General features: G+C 34.8%; 2 protein-coding genes across 5 annotated transcripts; one reads left to right on the top strand and one right to left on the bottom strand.

The window, feature by feature from the left end:
• Positions 1-37: 37 nt before the first annotated feature.
• On the bottom strand, positions 38-12,650 carry LOC663845 (draper). 4 transcript variants are annotated; one of them, XM_015985071.2, is made up of 14 exons: positions 12,471-12,650; positions 7,349-7,530; positions 7,002-7,297; positions 4,213-4,456; positions 3,905-4,163; positions 3,648-3,859; positions 3,360-3,601; positions 3,149-3,310; positions 2,896-3,060; positions 2,353-2,724; positions 1,778-1,954; positions 1,088-1,726; positions 706-731; positions 38-619 (listed from the first exon to the last, which is right to left on the bottom strand). In XM_015985071.2, the coding sequence occupies exons 2-13, from the start codon at positions 7,435-7,437 to the stop codon at positions 712-714; spliced, it is 2,877 nt and encodes a 958-aa protein (XP_015840557.1). In that variant the 5' UTR covers positions 7,438-7,530; positions 12,471-12,650; the 3' UTR covers positions 38-619; positions 706-711. The 4 variants fall into 4 exon arrangements, with proteins under 4 accessions (XP_015840557.1, XP_974971.2, XP_008201413.1 ...); XM_969878.5 differs by lacking the exon at positions 706-731; XM_008203191.3 differs by lacking the exons at positions 706-731; positions 2,896-3,060.
• Positions 12,651-13,244: 594 nt separating this feature from the next.
• On the top strand, positions 13,245-14,809 carry Upf3. Its single transcript, XM_064356417.1, has one exon. It carries the CDS (start codon positions 13,396-13,398, stop codon positions 14,746-14,748), a length of 1,353 nt encoding a protein of 450 aa, XP_064212487.1. The 5' UTR covers positions 13,245-13,395; the 3' UTR covers positions 14,749-14,809.
• The last annotated feature ends 111 nt before the right edge of the window (positions 14,810-14,920 follow it).

Genomic DNA, 14,920 nt, shown 5'->3' with positions numbered 1-14,920 from the left:
CACAAGATAATTAAGGTGTTAAAATCAGACAAACTCGCTCGGTTCAAAGATAAAATTTATTTTATACTTATCACAGAAGGTATTACATAAATTAAAAGGAAAGTATATATACATATCATTAAATGACAAAAGTGGGTAATCCACATCATTACTTAAAATAAGTTGGAAAATTAAATCCTACATTATACATATCTTCACCTTACTTAATATTTGATATGCTAAGAAAATTATTGCTCTGATACACATATTGCAAAACGAAATAAAACATAATAAACATACACTCACTTAAAATATTACTTATCAATTAGAGAATATCTCCTAAGAAAATTACACATACTATACATAAAATAGTACGTTATCGCTTGCATATATAAAATGACATGAGTTAAAAGTAAATGCTTAATGGGAGATCTACATCTATTACCGTTAATGAGCATTTTAAATGTTAAAAACGAACACACACATTAATATACAAATATGTCATCTCAATATCTTCATTCAGTCTCCGATTTATCACCTTTCGTCAAGTCTCTCGACCCAAACGGACTCGCCATCCTCTGATAATGAGGTTTTAACGTAGTTACCGGCCTTGTATAATCTAAGTGATCATACTCCAACTCTACAAAAATTAGTTTTGATTAATATCGCGTTAAACAAATTGCAAAACATGCATTCAATGACGCAAAGCCACCACAAATAACTTACATGGAATTATTTCCAAACGGAAATACCTGCGTTTAAATTTTTTTATTAGTAATAAAAATACACAAAAAGTAAAAAATAATAGTTATGAGAAATTGGTTCCACCTCTGTATTTCACGTAACGTCAAAACAATTACGTGTGCATGCAAAATTTCGGCTTGTTTGGAAACAACCCCCGAATTGAGATATTTATTTTTTTACTTAATTGTTTATAAATTATTAATTAAATTAAAATATTTTATAATGTGACAGTACATATGTTTAAAAATTTCAATTTGTGCGGGTATCAAACCCCCCTCCCCAAATTTTTCCCGCAAAATATAATACAGACAGACAATAAACCAAGATAATTAAAAGCTTTAAAAAAAAACTTATAAAATCTTACCTATATCTTTAACATCCTTCTGTTTGATTTCGTCATAAACATGATCGATTTTGTCAATACTGTGATAAATATTCGGATTCGTAGCATCAGCCTCTCTGTTTTTCAGCGACTGTAATTCATCCGAACAGTAACTACCCTTCAAGTCATCATCGTCAGTCGAGCAACAAGCCACCCCTAATCTGGCTCGTTCCAAATTCGTATTCGTCGGTTTGTGCAAATTGTTACGTATTGTTTTGGAATTGTTCAAGAGATGTTCGTTGTCTCGTTTGGCACCACCTTGATACGAATAGACAGGATTGTCGAAATGATTGCGATCCGGCGAAAACGCGCTAGGATCAGCTATATATTGTACATGAGCAATTTCAGTCTTGAGATTTGATACGCGTCTCCGGTAGTATACAAAAATACAGCCGGCGGCCACTATTGCAATAATGGCAACAATAACACCAGCGATAACACTACCAATGTTTGAATTTTCTTCAGTCGAGTGAACTCGACTCAAAAGAATGGGTGTGTCACAATCGTCGCCGTCGAAACCGTGACGGCAAACGCAACCCTTCGCTGGGTGACAGACGAAATTATCGTTCTTGCATTCGCATGGAGCCATGCAATGATCCCCGTAATATCCCTCGGGGCAAACTTGAAACGGAAATTGTCACAATTGCGGTAATTTAACCCATGTGGACTTACTTTCAGTGCACTGGGTTCCCGTCCATCCAGGCTGACATTTGCAAACACCATCGTTTCGGCGACACTGACCCTTATTCGAACACTTGCAATGTTGGCTACAGTTCATTCCGAATCTTCCAGGTTCACAAGGTGTAGTGCAGTTTTTGCCCACCCAACCCGGCAAACACTGGCACTCACCTGAACAAATATTTTAATAGTAACGCAAAATTCGTAAATCTTTTATTTTTTAAAAGTACAAAAAATGCAAAAACGGGTAACTTAGCATTTTAATCTAGCTCAAATTTGACGTAACTGGATCAGTCATGGCGGCCAATATGGCGTCATCCAAAAATTCTTTAAATGGAACGATATCATTTTTCTTTTATGATTAGAAGGCCTTTCAAACTGTGCTTTTTATTTTGAATATGAACGAACCAAATACGTAAAAAAATGTGAATTCATCATTTTATAAGTGACGTAAAAATGTATATTTCTTTTATTTTTCAAAAATTAAAAAACCAAAAACAGGTAACTTATTATAAATGGAACCCAGTTAATTGTAAATAAACAAAAAAATCAGTAGAAAAATAATTCACCTGTGACATGGTGGCAGTCACCGCCGTTTCGGCACGAGCAGTTATTTTTGCAGTTTTTGCCGAATGTCCCAAGTGGACAGGGATGCTCGCATGTGATCCCGATATAACCAGCTGGACAGACGTATTCTCCAGTGATGTGGTCACATGTCTTGTTCCCCATGGCTATTTCGCTAACTTCGGGACATACTTCCTTGCAACCGATGCCATAATAACCCTTGTCACACGGTTGGGAACAGTCTTCCCCTTGCCACCCTCTGGCACAGTAACATTTCCCAGATTCTGGGTCACACGAGCTGTTGTTCTTGCAATTGCAAATTTCTTTGCAATCGGGGCCGAACTTGCCCGGCGGACACCGACTTTCGCAACGGACACCTACATAAAACCGACAGGGTGTTTTACAATTCACAGCGTTAAATTCAATCTTTGCGATTGAATTTAAAGTTGGCGATTTTAAAAATAGATGTTACTAGACCATGCAGTGTTATGTAATGATTTATCAAATGAGCGGCCGTGTGAGCGAATGAACTACTTGAGTAATTGTACCTTTCCAGTCTGGTTTACAAATGCATTTGCCACTGACTGGATCGCAGCCAATGTAATTTCCTTGTTCGCATTGGCACCTTTGTTCGCAGTTAACGCCAAAAAATCCCGACTCGCATTTATTTTCGCAAAACTGACCAGTAAATCCTGCTCCACAGGTACAAGTTCCTGATAAAACACACACATGCAAGAAACAAAAACAAATCAACTAAAGTGCTTGACTAGTCAAACAGTGTTAAAAATTAGTGAAGCTAACCATTTTGGGGATTACATGAAGCTCCATTTTTGCAAGCACACTGTTTAGTACATTGTATACCGTAGGAATAGTTACTGCAGGGTCGATCACACTGCTGACCTTCCCAACCAGCGGTACACTGACACTGTCCTGTCTCGCTCGAACAGGTTGCTCCATTTTTACCTATAATAACAATTAAAAACCTACAAGTGTGACCATTTTACCAACATACAATCGCATTTCTGTGAACAATCCTCTCCGAAGGTATTATCGGGACAAGTTTGGCCACAATCATCCCCAGTGAACCCGGGAGGACACAAACACGTGCCATTAACAGGCGAACATTGAGCGTTGTTCTTACATTTGCACAAACCGTGACACCCTTTACCGTAAGTAAGTAAAGGACACGGTCTGGAACAATCCTTACTATTCCACCCAGCCTTGCAAATACATTCCCCCGTCCACGGATGACACCTACGTACAACAAATAATACAAAAACCACAATACCCTTCCACCTACATTTCCGTGTTGTCGCGATTGCACTGGCAGGGATTTTTGCACTTGTAGCCCCAAAAATCGTCAGGACAAGCCCTAGCCTCGCAAAACTTGCCTTCCCACCCGTGCGAACACGCACACTGTCCGTTTAAATTCGAGCATTTAGCCCCATTCTGACAGGCACAAGCCTCACTACAGTTCAAGCCCCACGTTCCCTCCGGACAAGTATCCAAGCACTGGAAAAACAGTTCACGAAAAATTCCCAACTCCTGAAACCAAACCTTGTCCCCTGTAAAGCCAGGTTGACACTCGCACTCCCCAGTGACATGATGGCAGGAAGCGCCGTTGTAGCACCCGCAAGGCTGGGCGCAATTTTCGCCCCAGAACCCGAAAGGACACCTGTTTGCGCAAACGGGGCCAGTCCAGCCCGGTTTGCAGAAACATTGACCCGTTTCGGGATCGCAAGTTCCGTCGTTCTGGCACCGACATTCCGACTTGCATTCGCTTCCGTGTTTGCCGAGAGGACAAGAGTCGTCGCAACTGAAAGTCGCCGATTATCGAAAAATCGAAAATTGGTTATGTGTAATACAGTGGTCCTGTCCAGCCAGAGCTGCAACGACATTCCCCCGAGACGTGATCACATTCGCCGTGAACACACCTACATTTCTCCGCACAGTCTTGACCGTAGCTACCTTTATGACATTTCATTTCGCAATGTGTGCCGATCCAACCACGAGCGCAACGACATGTTCCATCAAACGGGTCGCACGTGGAGTTATTCTGGCATTCGCAGTGGTTTTGGCACTCGCGACCCCATAAGCCTTTGGGGCATGCTGGAATTTTTTCACTTGTGAAAGCGTCGAATTTGAGGAAAAATGGTGCGTTATGTAAAGTTGTTTTGATCTTTTATAGGAAATCAATGATACCAGAAATTCCTTGGCTCAGTTCCGCTAGCGGATTTCACTGAGAAATGTTTCGAGTGATTTGTTACGTGTTCAATTACGTTCAGTAATTTAATGCAAATCATCCGAAATGAAAAAATGGGTTTTAATTTTTAATTCCATCTTTCATGCGGTTATTTTTTCAAACGGGGTTTAAAAAAAAGTGAATGGAAATTTATTATGTAAATGTGTTAAATGAAGAAATATAATGAATTAATGATACAACCGATCATTTATTACTTTAATAACATTTAACTATAACTGTTGTGAACAAAAACTAATAAATGGGAAAAAAATAAGTAACGTATCCGTCACCTGTGCAAAAATGCAGATCAAATAAGGAAACGTATCAGAAATAAACAAGTATTATAATAATGCAAATAAATGCACTCAGGTATTAGTAAATAACCGAAGTACATTTTCCTGTTTGTTTATTTGATTTTTATCGCCTATTGCCATAAAAATGAATGTAGGTTATCTGAAAGATAAAAATGTGCGAAAAATCTGTTCTAAAATATAAACTCGTTTTTGAAAACCGTAATATTATTACTCATGTCACTCTTGAAATCGTTTTGAAAATAGCCGAAATAATCCACAAAGTGTGAACGTATGTGCACAACATTGATTTATTTTTTAATTAAAGAATTACCATTTCATAAAATACGTAATAACAGCTCAAAACTAATAGCTGTTTACGGTAAAAGTGAATAAATTTGAATTGTATCCACGAAGCCGAATGCGAGAACGTTTTTGAGTCGATAAAATTTCTTTTCAATTCGATATTTTGGGTGTACCAAAAATAGGTGTGTTAATTACGTCAATTACGTGTGTATCCCAGGAAATATGCAACCTAACACTGAAATTTTTTACGAAAAAAGGGTTTTAGGGAGAAAATATCATTTAAATTGAAGTAATTTATTGGATTCTAAAATTTACATACATTGTAGACGATAACTGGATACATAAACTACTGACGTACTACGAGTATTAGCTCTTTCAAAATTATAAAAAAGAAAGCCAAAGTCGCATTTTACCGAATTATTTTTTTATATAAGATTGATATAAAATTGTAAAATAGTTATTAAGAACAGAGTTTTTCTAGTTTCTGGAAGTTTAGAAAATGGAAATTGGTAAGTAAATTGATTAGTAATATTTTTTCATTTTTTATTTTTATATCTTTTGCTGTTTCATCCGTCAACGTAAACATAAAATGTTATTCTTATTCCCTACTTTGTTTAACAAAACCAAATATTTTTAATTTCCACTGTCGAATTTTAATATCGAATTATTTTTATATATTTTGCTGTTTCATCCGTCAACGTAAACATAAAATGTTGTTCTTATTCCTTACTTTGTTTAACAAAACCAAATATTTTTAATTTCCACTGTCGAATTTTAATATTGTTAGTTTTTAATAATTAAAACCTGTATGAATAAATTATTTAGAACTATTTTTACACACAAGATTTTTTGTCCCGTCCGTCATATTTAGTCGTTACACATTGCCTTATTCTTAGGTTTTGTGGTTTTAAATTTCAACAACATCTATTTTTTACTTTAAAAATAGTTACTCGAATTAGTGTCTTAAATTAACAAAATTTTATAACAGTTGTTCAACTATAGAAATTTGTATTTCTTTTTTCTGTTTGTATTTCAAATTTTAAAAATGTAGCTCTAATTGTAAGTTGCAATTTAACTGGTACTAAGTTCCTATACAGAAAAATTCATTTCTACTAATACTACTCGTAAAAAATAAAAATAAAATCGTCGAAACAATTGTAGAAAATGTCCCGTCCGTTAAAATGAAAAAGCTGATGATATCTTTTCCATATTTTACGTAAATTGTCGAAACTCCTATTAAAAAATTACATATAAAAAAATCTTTTATTTATGAGCTATGTTACCGGTAAAAATTAACACACGTATTTCTGATATTCCGGAGATAAATATAGAAAAACACTACATAGTTGCAACAACTGTAACCATTGTAATTATACCACAAATAACCTTATTTGTTTATACGAGAAATGAAATTGACTTTAACAAATCTTTTTTGATAAAACTTTGCCATTCTGAATAAAAATGTTACCGGAATTTTTTTTAATGTCACAATAAAAATAGATTATCCGTTGATCCAGCCTTGAACTGTTGCTTCCTAGTCATTTATCTCGGTCTCTTCACTGTTAAGTTAATGTAATTGTGGTAAAAATTATTATTTGTTGAGTGTACTCATGAAAGTAGAACATTTTGATCTTCCCATGATAAAGTAACTTATAACGATCGTATTTATTTACATTGCATAAATACACAGTATTAAATGTGTGTACTCTACGGTTTTAAAGATAGTACATTTTCCTCTGATTTAAAATAAATTGAATGAACGAGGCGAACGAACGTTAACGTGAAAATAATTGGTCGTAAAGTTAAAACAACTCACTAATATCACAGTAAGGTCCCCCGTAGCCGCTCTCACAAAGACACTGTTCGGGTGCTGTACATGTTCCATGAACACAGTCATGCGAACACACCGGTATACACCTATCCTCCGAGCTGCTTTTCGTGTATCCTTTGCAGCATTCATCCACCGGTCTAAATTTAACTAAATTTTGTGTTTTGTACACGGTTTTGAACTTGATTTTGTACTTTGAACATCTGGGTGGAACATTCAGACACCACACGTATTCTCTCACTTGATATGGTTGTTGTTCCGAAACTCGAACAGTCGTCGTATACCTTTTGGAAAAATCGGTAAAATTGTATCCATCTCCCTTATAAATAACTTACGACTCTTGCGTCGTGCATACATTGGGACCTTCTAAAAGGGCTGCTAAAGGGCTAATTAAAAATGGAAGTAATAACACCAAATGTAACATTTTGTTTGAGTTTGACGAAAGTCATTTAGCGTTGTTGAAAAGTTATAAAACTGCGCCCATCCTGTTTGTGCATGATAAGGAAGACAAATCCATCTGAAACAGAAGATAACTGATGTCAGCAGTTGAGCGTCACTATCGCCTAGTTTTAAAATGCGGCAGTAGAACGAACTTTGGAGGTCAAGATACGGTTGTCTGCCAGTATCAATTAACAAAACGAATTGTAACTTTTGCTCATTTATATGCAAATAGAAACATTTCTCACCCCTAAAACTGTCGGCTAAAGAAGCTACAACCTTTAGTAACAAATAAAACTTGTGAACTGAAGAGTTTAACATTTAGCTTCCCACGTATTCATAAATGTAAAACTTCGCCAAATTTTTAGTAAACAATAGTAGTTATTAGAAGATGTAATTGTGGTTTCACTAGAAACGACCATGAGAAGTGCATTTATTCAATACTATTATAATTCACATAAGAAAAGAAAACACAAAGTTGAGTCCGCATTGTAATGTTCCGTTACTAAAAGTTGTTTATGTAATTTACTAATTATAACAATAAAGACAAATTAATTGCTATGCTACATGTTGTTTGTTCTTTAATAAAGGTCCTGTGAGTTTCTTAAACTATTTCTACACAACCTAGCGACAAATTTCCCAACTTCCCAACAAAGTCTATGTTTATGTTTTATAACTTTACTAACATGTTGTTTTTCCTAAAAATCATCACGTTAGTAATAAATTAAGACCTTCCAAATATTTGTTCAATTAGTTTTCAGTCGCAAATGTTCTATAAAATTTTTTACTTGTAAATTGGGGAAAAACTTAAACAAAAAGTCATGACCTCCAGCTGTTTACTTCCATTTTAATAAAAATTCACCAACCGCAACACAGTCAACAAAAGCAGGCGCCTTTGCCAAAAATATTTCAATGTTAAATTGAAAAACAACAATGATCACGTAAAATGTTTCATGTTTCAAACATGTCTTAAAATGCTGAAAACAGCTACATAGTGATGGACTTTGTTTCAGTTTACTGATTCATACTCAGAGTCACTGAAAACGTGATGTTAATACAAAACAAAAACTAAAGAATTTGGCACTAATTAATTAATTAAGTTCCGTAACAAATTAACACAAATTTTCACTGGTACGATGCACTTACAAACATAATTACACTTGCGAAAACCTTGAAGTTTGTAAAAGCGCTACGGGTAAAAATAATTCGCTAAATCGCGAGCAACAGTTGCAAAACTCTGGTGACACCATTAGGAAGAAAGAGACAAGCAAAAGAATTTTTGCAATTCCGGCAGTTATAAATAAAGCGTTACTACTTCAGCAGACGTATCAATAACCTAATCTTTAAACATGACCGACATAATGTCTCGTTAACGGGATATCCATAATAGTTCACTCGTGAAATAAAACTTTAAGCAACGTAAAACGGTTATATGATAATTTAAATAAGTAATTCAGTGAAAAGTGTGTGAAACGCAAATAATTTAAACTATACCAGGAAATTAATTTGCCTTGAAAAAGTTCCTGATGCATTTGAGTAATTCTAACAGTTTTTATATCCGTGCTTCCACTTCTCAAATGGCGACCGTCATTGACGCTTTGTTTTATTAATAAACTGATAAATATTCATTCCAACAACACAACCAATAATTATTTATGGAAGATCGAAATTTTGGAGAAAATTTTTGAGAGCGTTGCTCATAACCGTTAAAAATATTTAAATTCCGCAGAAGTCTTGTAAAATTCCAACAAATTGGCATAGAAACACAAAATTTATGGTCTCCGGTTCTTGAAGATGTATCTTAAGCTTTCTGTTGTTTAAAAGGTATGACGTTTATTGTCTGTGAAAGGTTATTTTATAATTTGAGTCATAGATATTCAAGGATAATAAATAATTAACTGAACCAACAACTTCAAGCAACAAAACGGATGATAGAACACGACACTTGTTTATCATTTGATAAAGGATCGTTGTGTAGTCCGGGGAAACCCTACAGCCATTGCAAATGCGTATTAAGTGACCTACATTGCTAATTTCGAAAGATTCATATCGTCCCGGTGTCGCAAATGATTCGTAATGACAAGAAAATTTGTTGTCGCCTTGAGTTTTGGACTTTCTTCCGCAAATGCAAATATTTCTGTACATGTTTAAGCATATCACACTAAATAGGTGTTCAGTAATTGTGATTTCATTTACAATCATATTTGGCAAAGCATTAACATTTATCACACTAGTAATTAGGAACATAACAATGGCTTTAATCAATGTGCAGCAATTTAAAACTCAGTTAAATGACAAGACCGTGATTCTGGGAACGTTTAAATCTTTGCTACTTATAATAACGGAAACGGCAATTTATTCACACAAAGAATAGTTAAAAATATCACATATTGTTTAAAAAAAAATTTCTAGACTTTTGGAGATTACTGCTATTTATTTAGAGTACCTTTACAAACCTTATCACTTGTGTGATAAAAGACAAAACAATTAAACAACTAATGTTCCGTTTCTAAATTATGTATAAGCAATAAGAGCGTTTAGGTTATTGGTTCATGTAGATTTGATTTCAGTCGTCTATAATTTCAAAACATCTGGTCTTACTATGAAAATATTTTTCAACCATAGCCTATGAAATATAGCTAAGAGTAAGAGATTCATAAAGCACGCATGCACTTGGTTTCAACATAATTTTGTAATAGCAAATATAGCGGAATGCGATAATTACTAATAAATTCCCCTGCATCAATCCACCGACAAACAATAAAATTCTTGAAATTTCAAATTTTATTTTCCAAAGAAATACTCTTGTGTTACAATTATGAATTTACAGGTGAATAGATAAAATAATTGAATTTTACGCAAAATTTCACACTCATACGTTATGTTTTTTTATTTAATTAGGGATGTGGTAAAACATCAGTGACAAAAAATGCCCATTTTATACATACTTACACAGTCAATCCTTGACTTTAAATCAACTTTACAATTATTTCTTATTTTATGCCAAACAATTTTAAAAATTCTCATGATGCCACACGAAAAAATTAATTTGAATTGATTCACACATTCAATGAAAAACTGAAATCATAATTGATAATAAGTCGACAGGATCTGACGTTGAAGTAATTATCTTTGTTGAATTGCAAAGTCGTCCGCTTTTGTCTACATTAGCAGCAAGTATCATCTTGACTGATAAATGATAGCGTTAACATTCCGTCAACAAACTATAAATCAAGACAGTTAATACCATAACAGAAAGCATGTGAAATTACTATTTTTCTCCAGCCCCGCTGACAATCTTGAGAAATTAATACCAATATGCCTAAATAACGACTCCCGTGCCCGCATGTCAGAATAGAAAGTTGGGTTTAAAGTAGAATCAAAAATAATTTAGAAACGAGTATTTCCCCTATTATTCACCACATCCTGTTTGATGCCCTTATATTCTTATCAATAAAATGATGAGCGCTTGATTTGAAATTAAACACCAACACGTGTTAGGTAATTGTGAAAGTTACGTCATAAACTGAATGTATTGATTGGTGAAGATTCTGTTTTTAGGTTTGTGCCACTTTTCCTCAGGACTCACTTCCTGCTAATTGCAACACCAGTTTTAGATAAATGCAACTACAATGTGAAGCGCTTCAACAACATCCATTGTCGCAAATCAAAACACAAACAAAATCTGATAAAAGTTATCGTCCGAAGTCAATTGAAAAGTTCACTCTTTCGAGTAAAATAAAAATAATAGATAGTTTTATGTACTTCCTTTGTGCAAATGTGTTCACAATGACTATGATCGTTTATCAAACATTTGATGATAAACCAAACGAATCCACAGAACTTTGTGAGTCAGATTTTCTGCCCCGTAAGCAAACCTTACATTCAAACACAAAAAGTACTAATTCTAAATGCGAATGTTAAACACATGTTTGCGATTTATAAATAAAGTCGATCCACATATGGTTATTTTCTAATATAGGTTTGGTTTGCTCGCTAACAAATCTCTCCGGAACAAAATTCAGCTTTTGATCTCAACACTAATCAAGTTTTATTGGATAAACCACAATTTAATTACGTTATTAGTGCCACAATTTTACTGCTGATTGTAAGATTTATTCCCAGAAGGTAATTAATTTAGGAAACTTTTGGTCATTATTGCTGTTTTTATCAACTCAGCGAATTAATCTGGGGTGATGAGTCATCGACTTTACCAAGTGACGTTTTTAAATGATATACGGCAGGCATCCACATCCTTTCACGGAACACTCTTTAGCACTTGGCTTTGTTTTAAATTGGTTTTCTTTCATTTAAATCATTAGGCAAGAAGTCACAATGAACTGATATCCAGATGATGAAATGATGTTATCTGTATCTCAAAATGATTGTGATGCGAAAACCTACATAATGAAAACATTTAAATTCGCCATCACAATTAAATAATGCGAGAAACGTTGATGTCTGTCTGACTCTCCTACGCATGTTTACGAGAACAAGATTCATTTACAAAGCAATGATAGCAAAATTCATTGTTGTAAGTTAAATCATTGAACAGATGGGCCATAAGGAGTTATTATTTAACCTAATTAACACGGCTTTAAATTGGTACATCCGGTTTGAGAGCAAATGACTGAATTGGGTTTTAACAGCTCAGGTGCATCCCGAGATACCTGTTCTGTTGCCACATTAAAGAATGTGACCTGACCTTCATCGCAGGTACGGAAGGGCAGTAGCCCCAAACCAAAATAACAACAAAGCACAAAAAACCTAAGGAAGTCGTAGTAAACCGTAGTAATTATTTTTTATTCGTTTCCCTTTACGTATTGTTATTGATACGGTGCCGAGACAGACGTTGTTGTGGTGGGTCCATGATTATAAATTACAATGTTTATTTCGCAAGGACAATAATTCGGCACTGAAAAGTTGCACTTAATTACTACGTTCTCATTTTTATTTTGGGATTTACTACCGATTAAGATTACATTACGCTCTATTTTTTGTTTACCTATAAAAACTTACCCAGTCGTATAAAATTAAGAAAACACAGAATTTGTGGCACTTCAGTAAAAAAACTTGGTAAACGGCTACTTATGAGTTAACTAAATTAAATTAAAAACACAAATGTTGCACTAAAAAAATAACTAAACGTAAGTGAACCAGCATATCAACCAACACAAACTGAAGAAAGCAACATGTCAAAAAATTAACCTAACAACTGCACATGCGTCAGTTGCATAGTCAATTCTGCGCTTGTCGGTTCAGTCGAAATTAGACAAGGACAACATGTGAGTCAAATTAAAATTCAATTGAATAAAAATCGAACTAATCATTTATCACAATATTTGATAAAGCCGCCTCCAACACAATTGAAAAATAATTTTGCAATACCAAAAATGGTATATATGTTTTCGGTCGTAAGCATTTTTTAAAGAATTTTTAAAAATTCATTAAGGTCCCAAGGGGTGTTTGTCCGAACATGATTTTTTTACAGTTGAAGGCCCTATCGAAGGGCTTAATCTCCTGCAAAAATAAAGAAAATTGCAGGATATAAATAGGGTGAAAAAAATAAAGTTTGTAAAAAATAAAGAAAAACAATAGAATGGTCAGGAGATGTTCTACTCTACAAATGTGAAACGCAAGTCAGCGTAACAGCTTATTGATGCTTTTATAATGATTTACGATTATTTTGATAATGTTCTTGGTGTGGAAAATGGCTGTAGAAAACGAGAATGGTGGGGAAATGGTCTGGTCGACTGTAATGTTCATGGTGCCAGCACTTCTAGAAATATAACAAATGACACTAATGAAGTAATGACAGCTGACAAAGAATTTTAGGTTAGAATTAGGATTTTGTTATCATTGTCAATCAGTCAACCACTTACTTATCACAGCTTATCAGTCAGTCTTAGTACAGTTTTGTTACATAGAAGCAGATTACACAATTATGGCATTACCTGAGAGCAGCGAGTCCTCGGAAAAAAAGCCCGACTCCAAGGGTCAGGACAAAAAAGAGAAACTTCTCACGAAAGTGGTGATTCGTCGTTTGCCCCCAAATATGGATCAAGAGACTTTTCTCAACCAAATATCGCCTGTTCCCAGCTACGACTACTTGTACATGGTTAAGGGTGACGCCAGTTTGGGCGAAAATTCCTTTTCCCGTGCCTACATTAATTTTGTCAACCCCAATGACATTTACGATTTTAAGGAAAAGTTCGACAATTACGTTTTTCTAGACAGTGCTGGTCATGAGTATGCGGCAGTGGTCGAATTTGCTGCCTTTCAAAAAATTCCAAAAAGGCGAAATAAAGTAAGGGTTGACCCTAAAGTTGGAACTATTGAATCAGACCCTTACTACTTGGAATTCGTTGAAATGATAAATAAACCACCAGAACCTGACGAAAAACCCGAGTATTCCTATCAGATTACAACCGAGAATAAGAACGAAACAAGCACACCTTTGTTAGAGTATGTGAAAAACAAAAGAGTCGAAAAAATGAGGATTCGTGAGGAGAGAAGAGAAGAGAGGAAACGGAAGGAATTTGAAAGAAAGAAGTTTCGTGAAGATGAACGGAGGAAACGGTATGAGGAAAAATCGCCCGTCAAGAGTAAATTTACAAAAGTTGTGAGTCCTAAAGAGAAAAATGTGGATAATAAGGAAGTGGAGAAACATGAGGGTGAGGATAAATCAACTGAAGATAAAACACCAGAGAAAGAAGAACCTGAGAAATACGAAAAGCCGGCTCCAACATCTTACTACAGTAAAAACAGGGACAAGAAATATGATGACAGGAAGAAAGATGTGAAGAACAAGTATCCACCAAAGAAGGAGTACTTGGATAAAAGGGAATACAAAGGAAGGAGAGACGACTATAAAGATTACAAAGAAAGAGACTATAGGTCAAAATACGACGACAGCAAGAAAGAGGATACCAAAGTTTACCAAAAGAAGGTCAAGAAGTACACTGAGAAGAGAGAAGAAAGAAAAATTGAAGCCCAGAAAAGACTTGAGCAGCAACAGGAAAACAGCCCAAAAACTGAAGAAAACGTCAAATCGGAGCAACAACCTAAAGAAAGTCTAAGCAAAAAGGAAGAAAGTTCGCTCGTTCATGAAGCAAGTCAAGAAACATCTACTAAGTCATCCGAAAAATCAAAAACAACAAAGGATAGTGATGCACAATCCCAGAAGCGAATCAGGAACAAGGATAGGCCCACAATTGCCATCTACAGGCCCGGAATGTTGTCAAAACGGAAGCAGAACGAAGGAGAAAGTGATCATAAGGAAGGCAAAAAAGAATAATTTTTTCTCTAGAATTGTAGTTTTTTTGTTTGCCAATAAATGAAGTGTGCTACTTATCGAATTATCGTAATTATTTCCGACCTTTTTGTAAAAAGAAAATTGTAAAAAAACACCTAACCTCATAAACTGTGTAACCGGTTATTTTTTTATTATGTTATTATGTAGAAATACA

The sequence above is a fragment of the Tribolium castaneum genome, chromosome 4 (assembly GCF_031307605.1).
Source record: "Tribolium castaneum strain GA2 chromosome 4, icTriCast1.1, whole genome shotgun sequence".
NCBI classification, from domain to species: domain Eukaryota; kingdom Metazoa; phylum Arthropoda; class Insecta; order Coleoptera; family Tenebrionidae; genus Tribolium; species Tribolium castaneum.
Note: the sequence above shows the minus strand (reverse complement) of the source record. Positions and strands in the feature narration are given on the sequence as shown.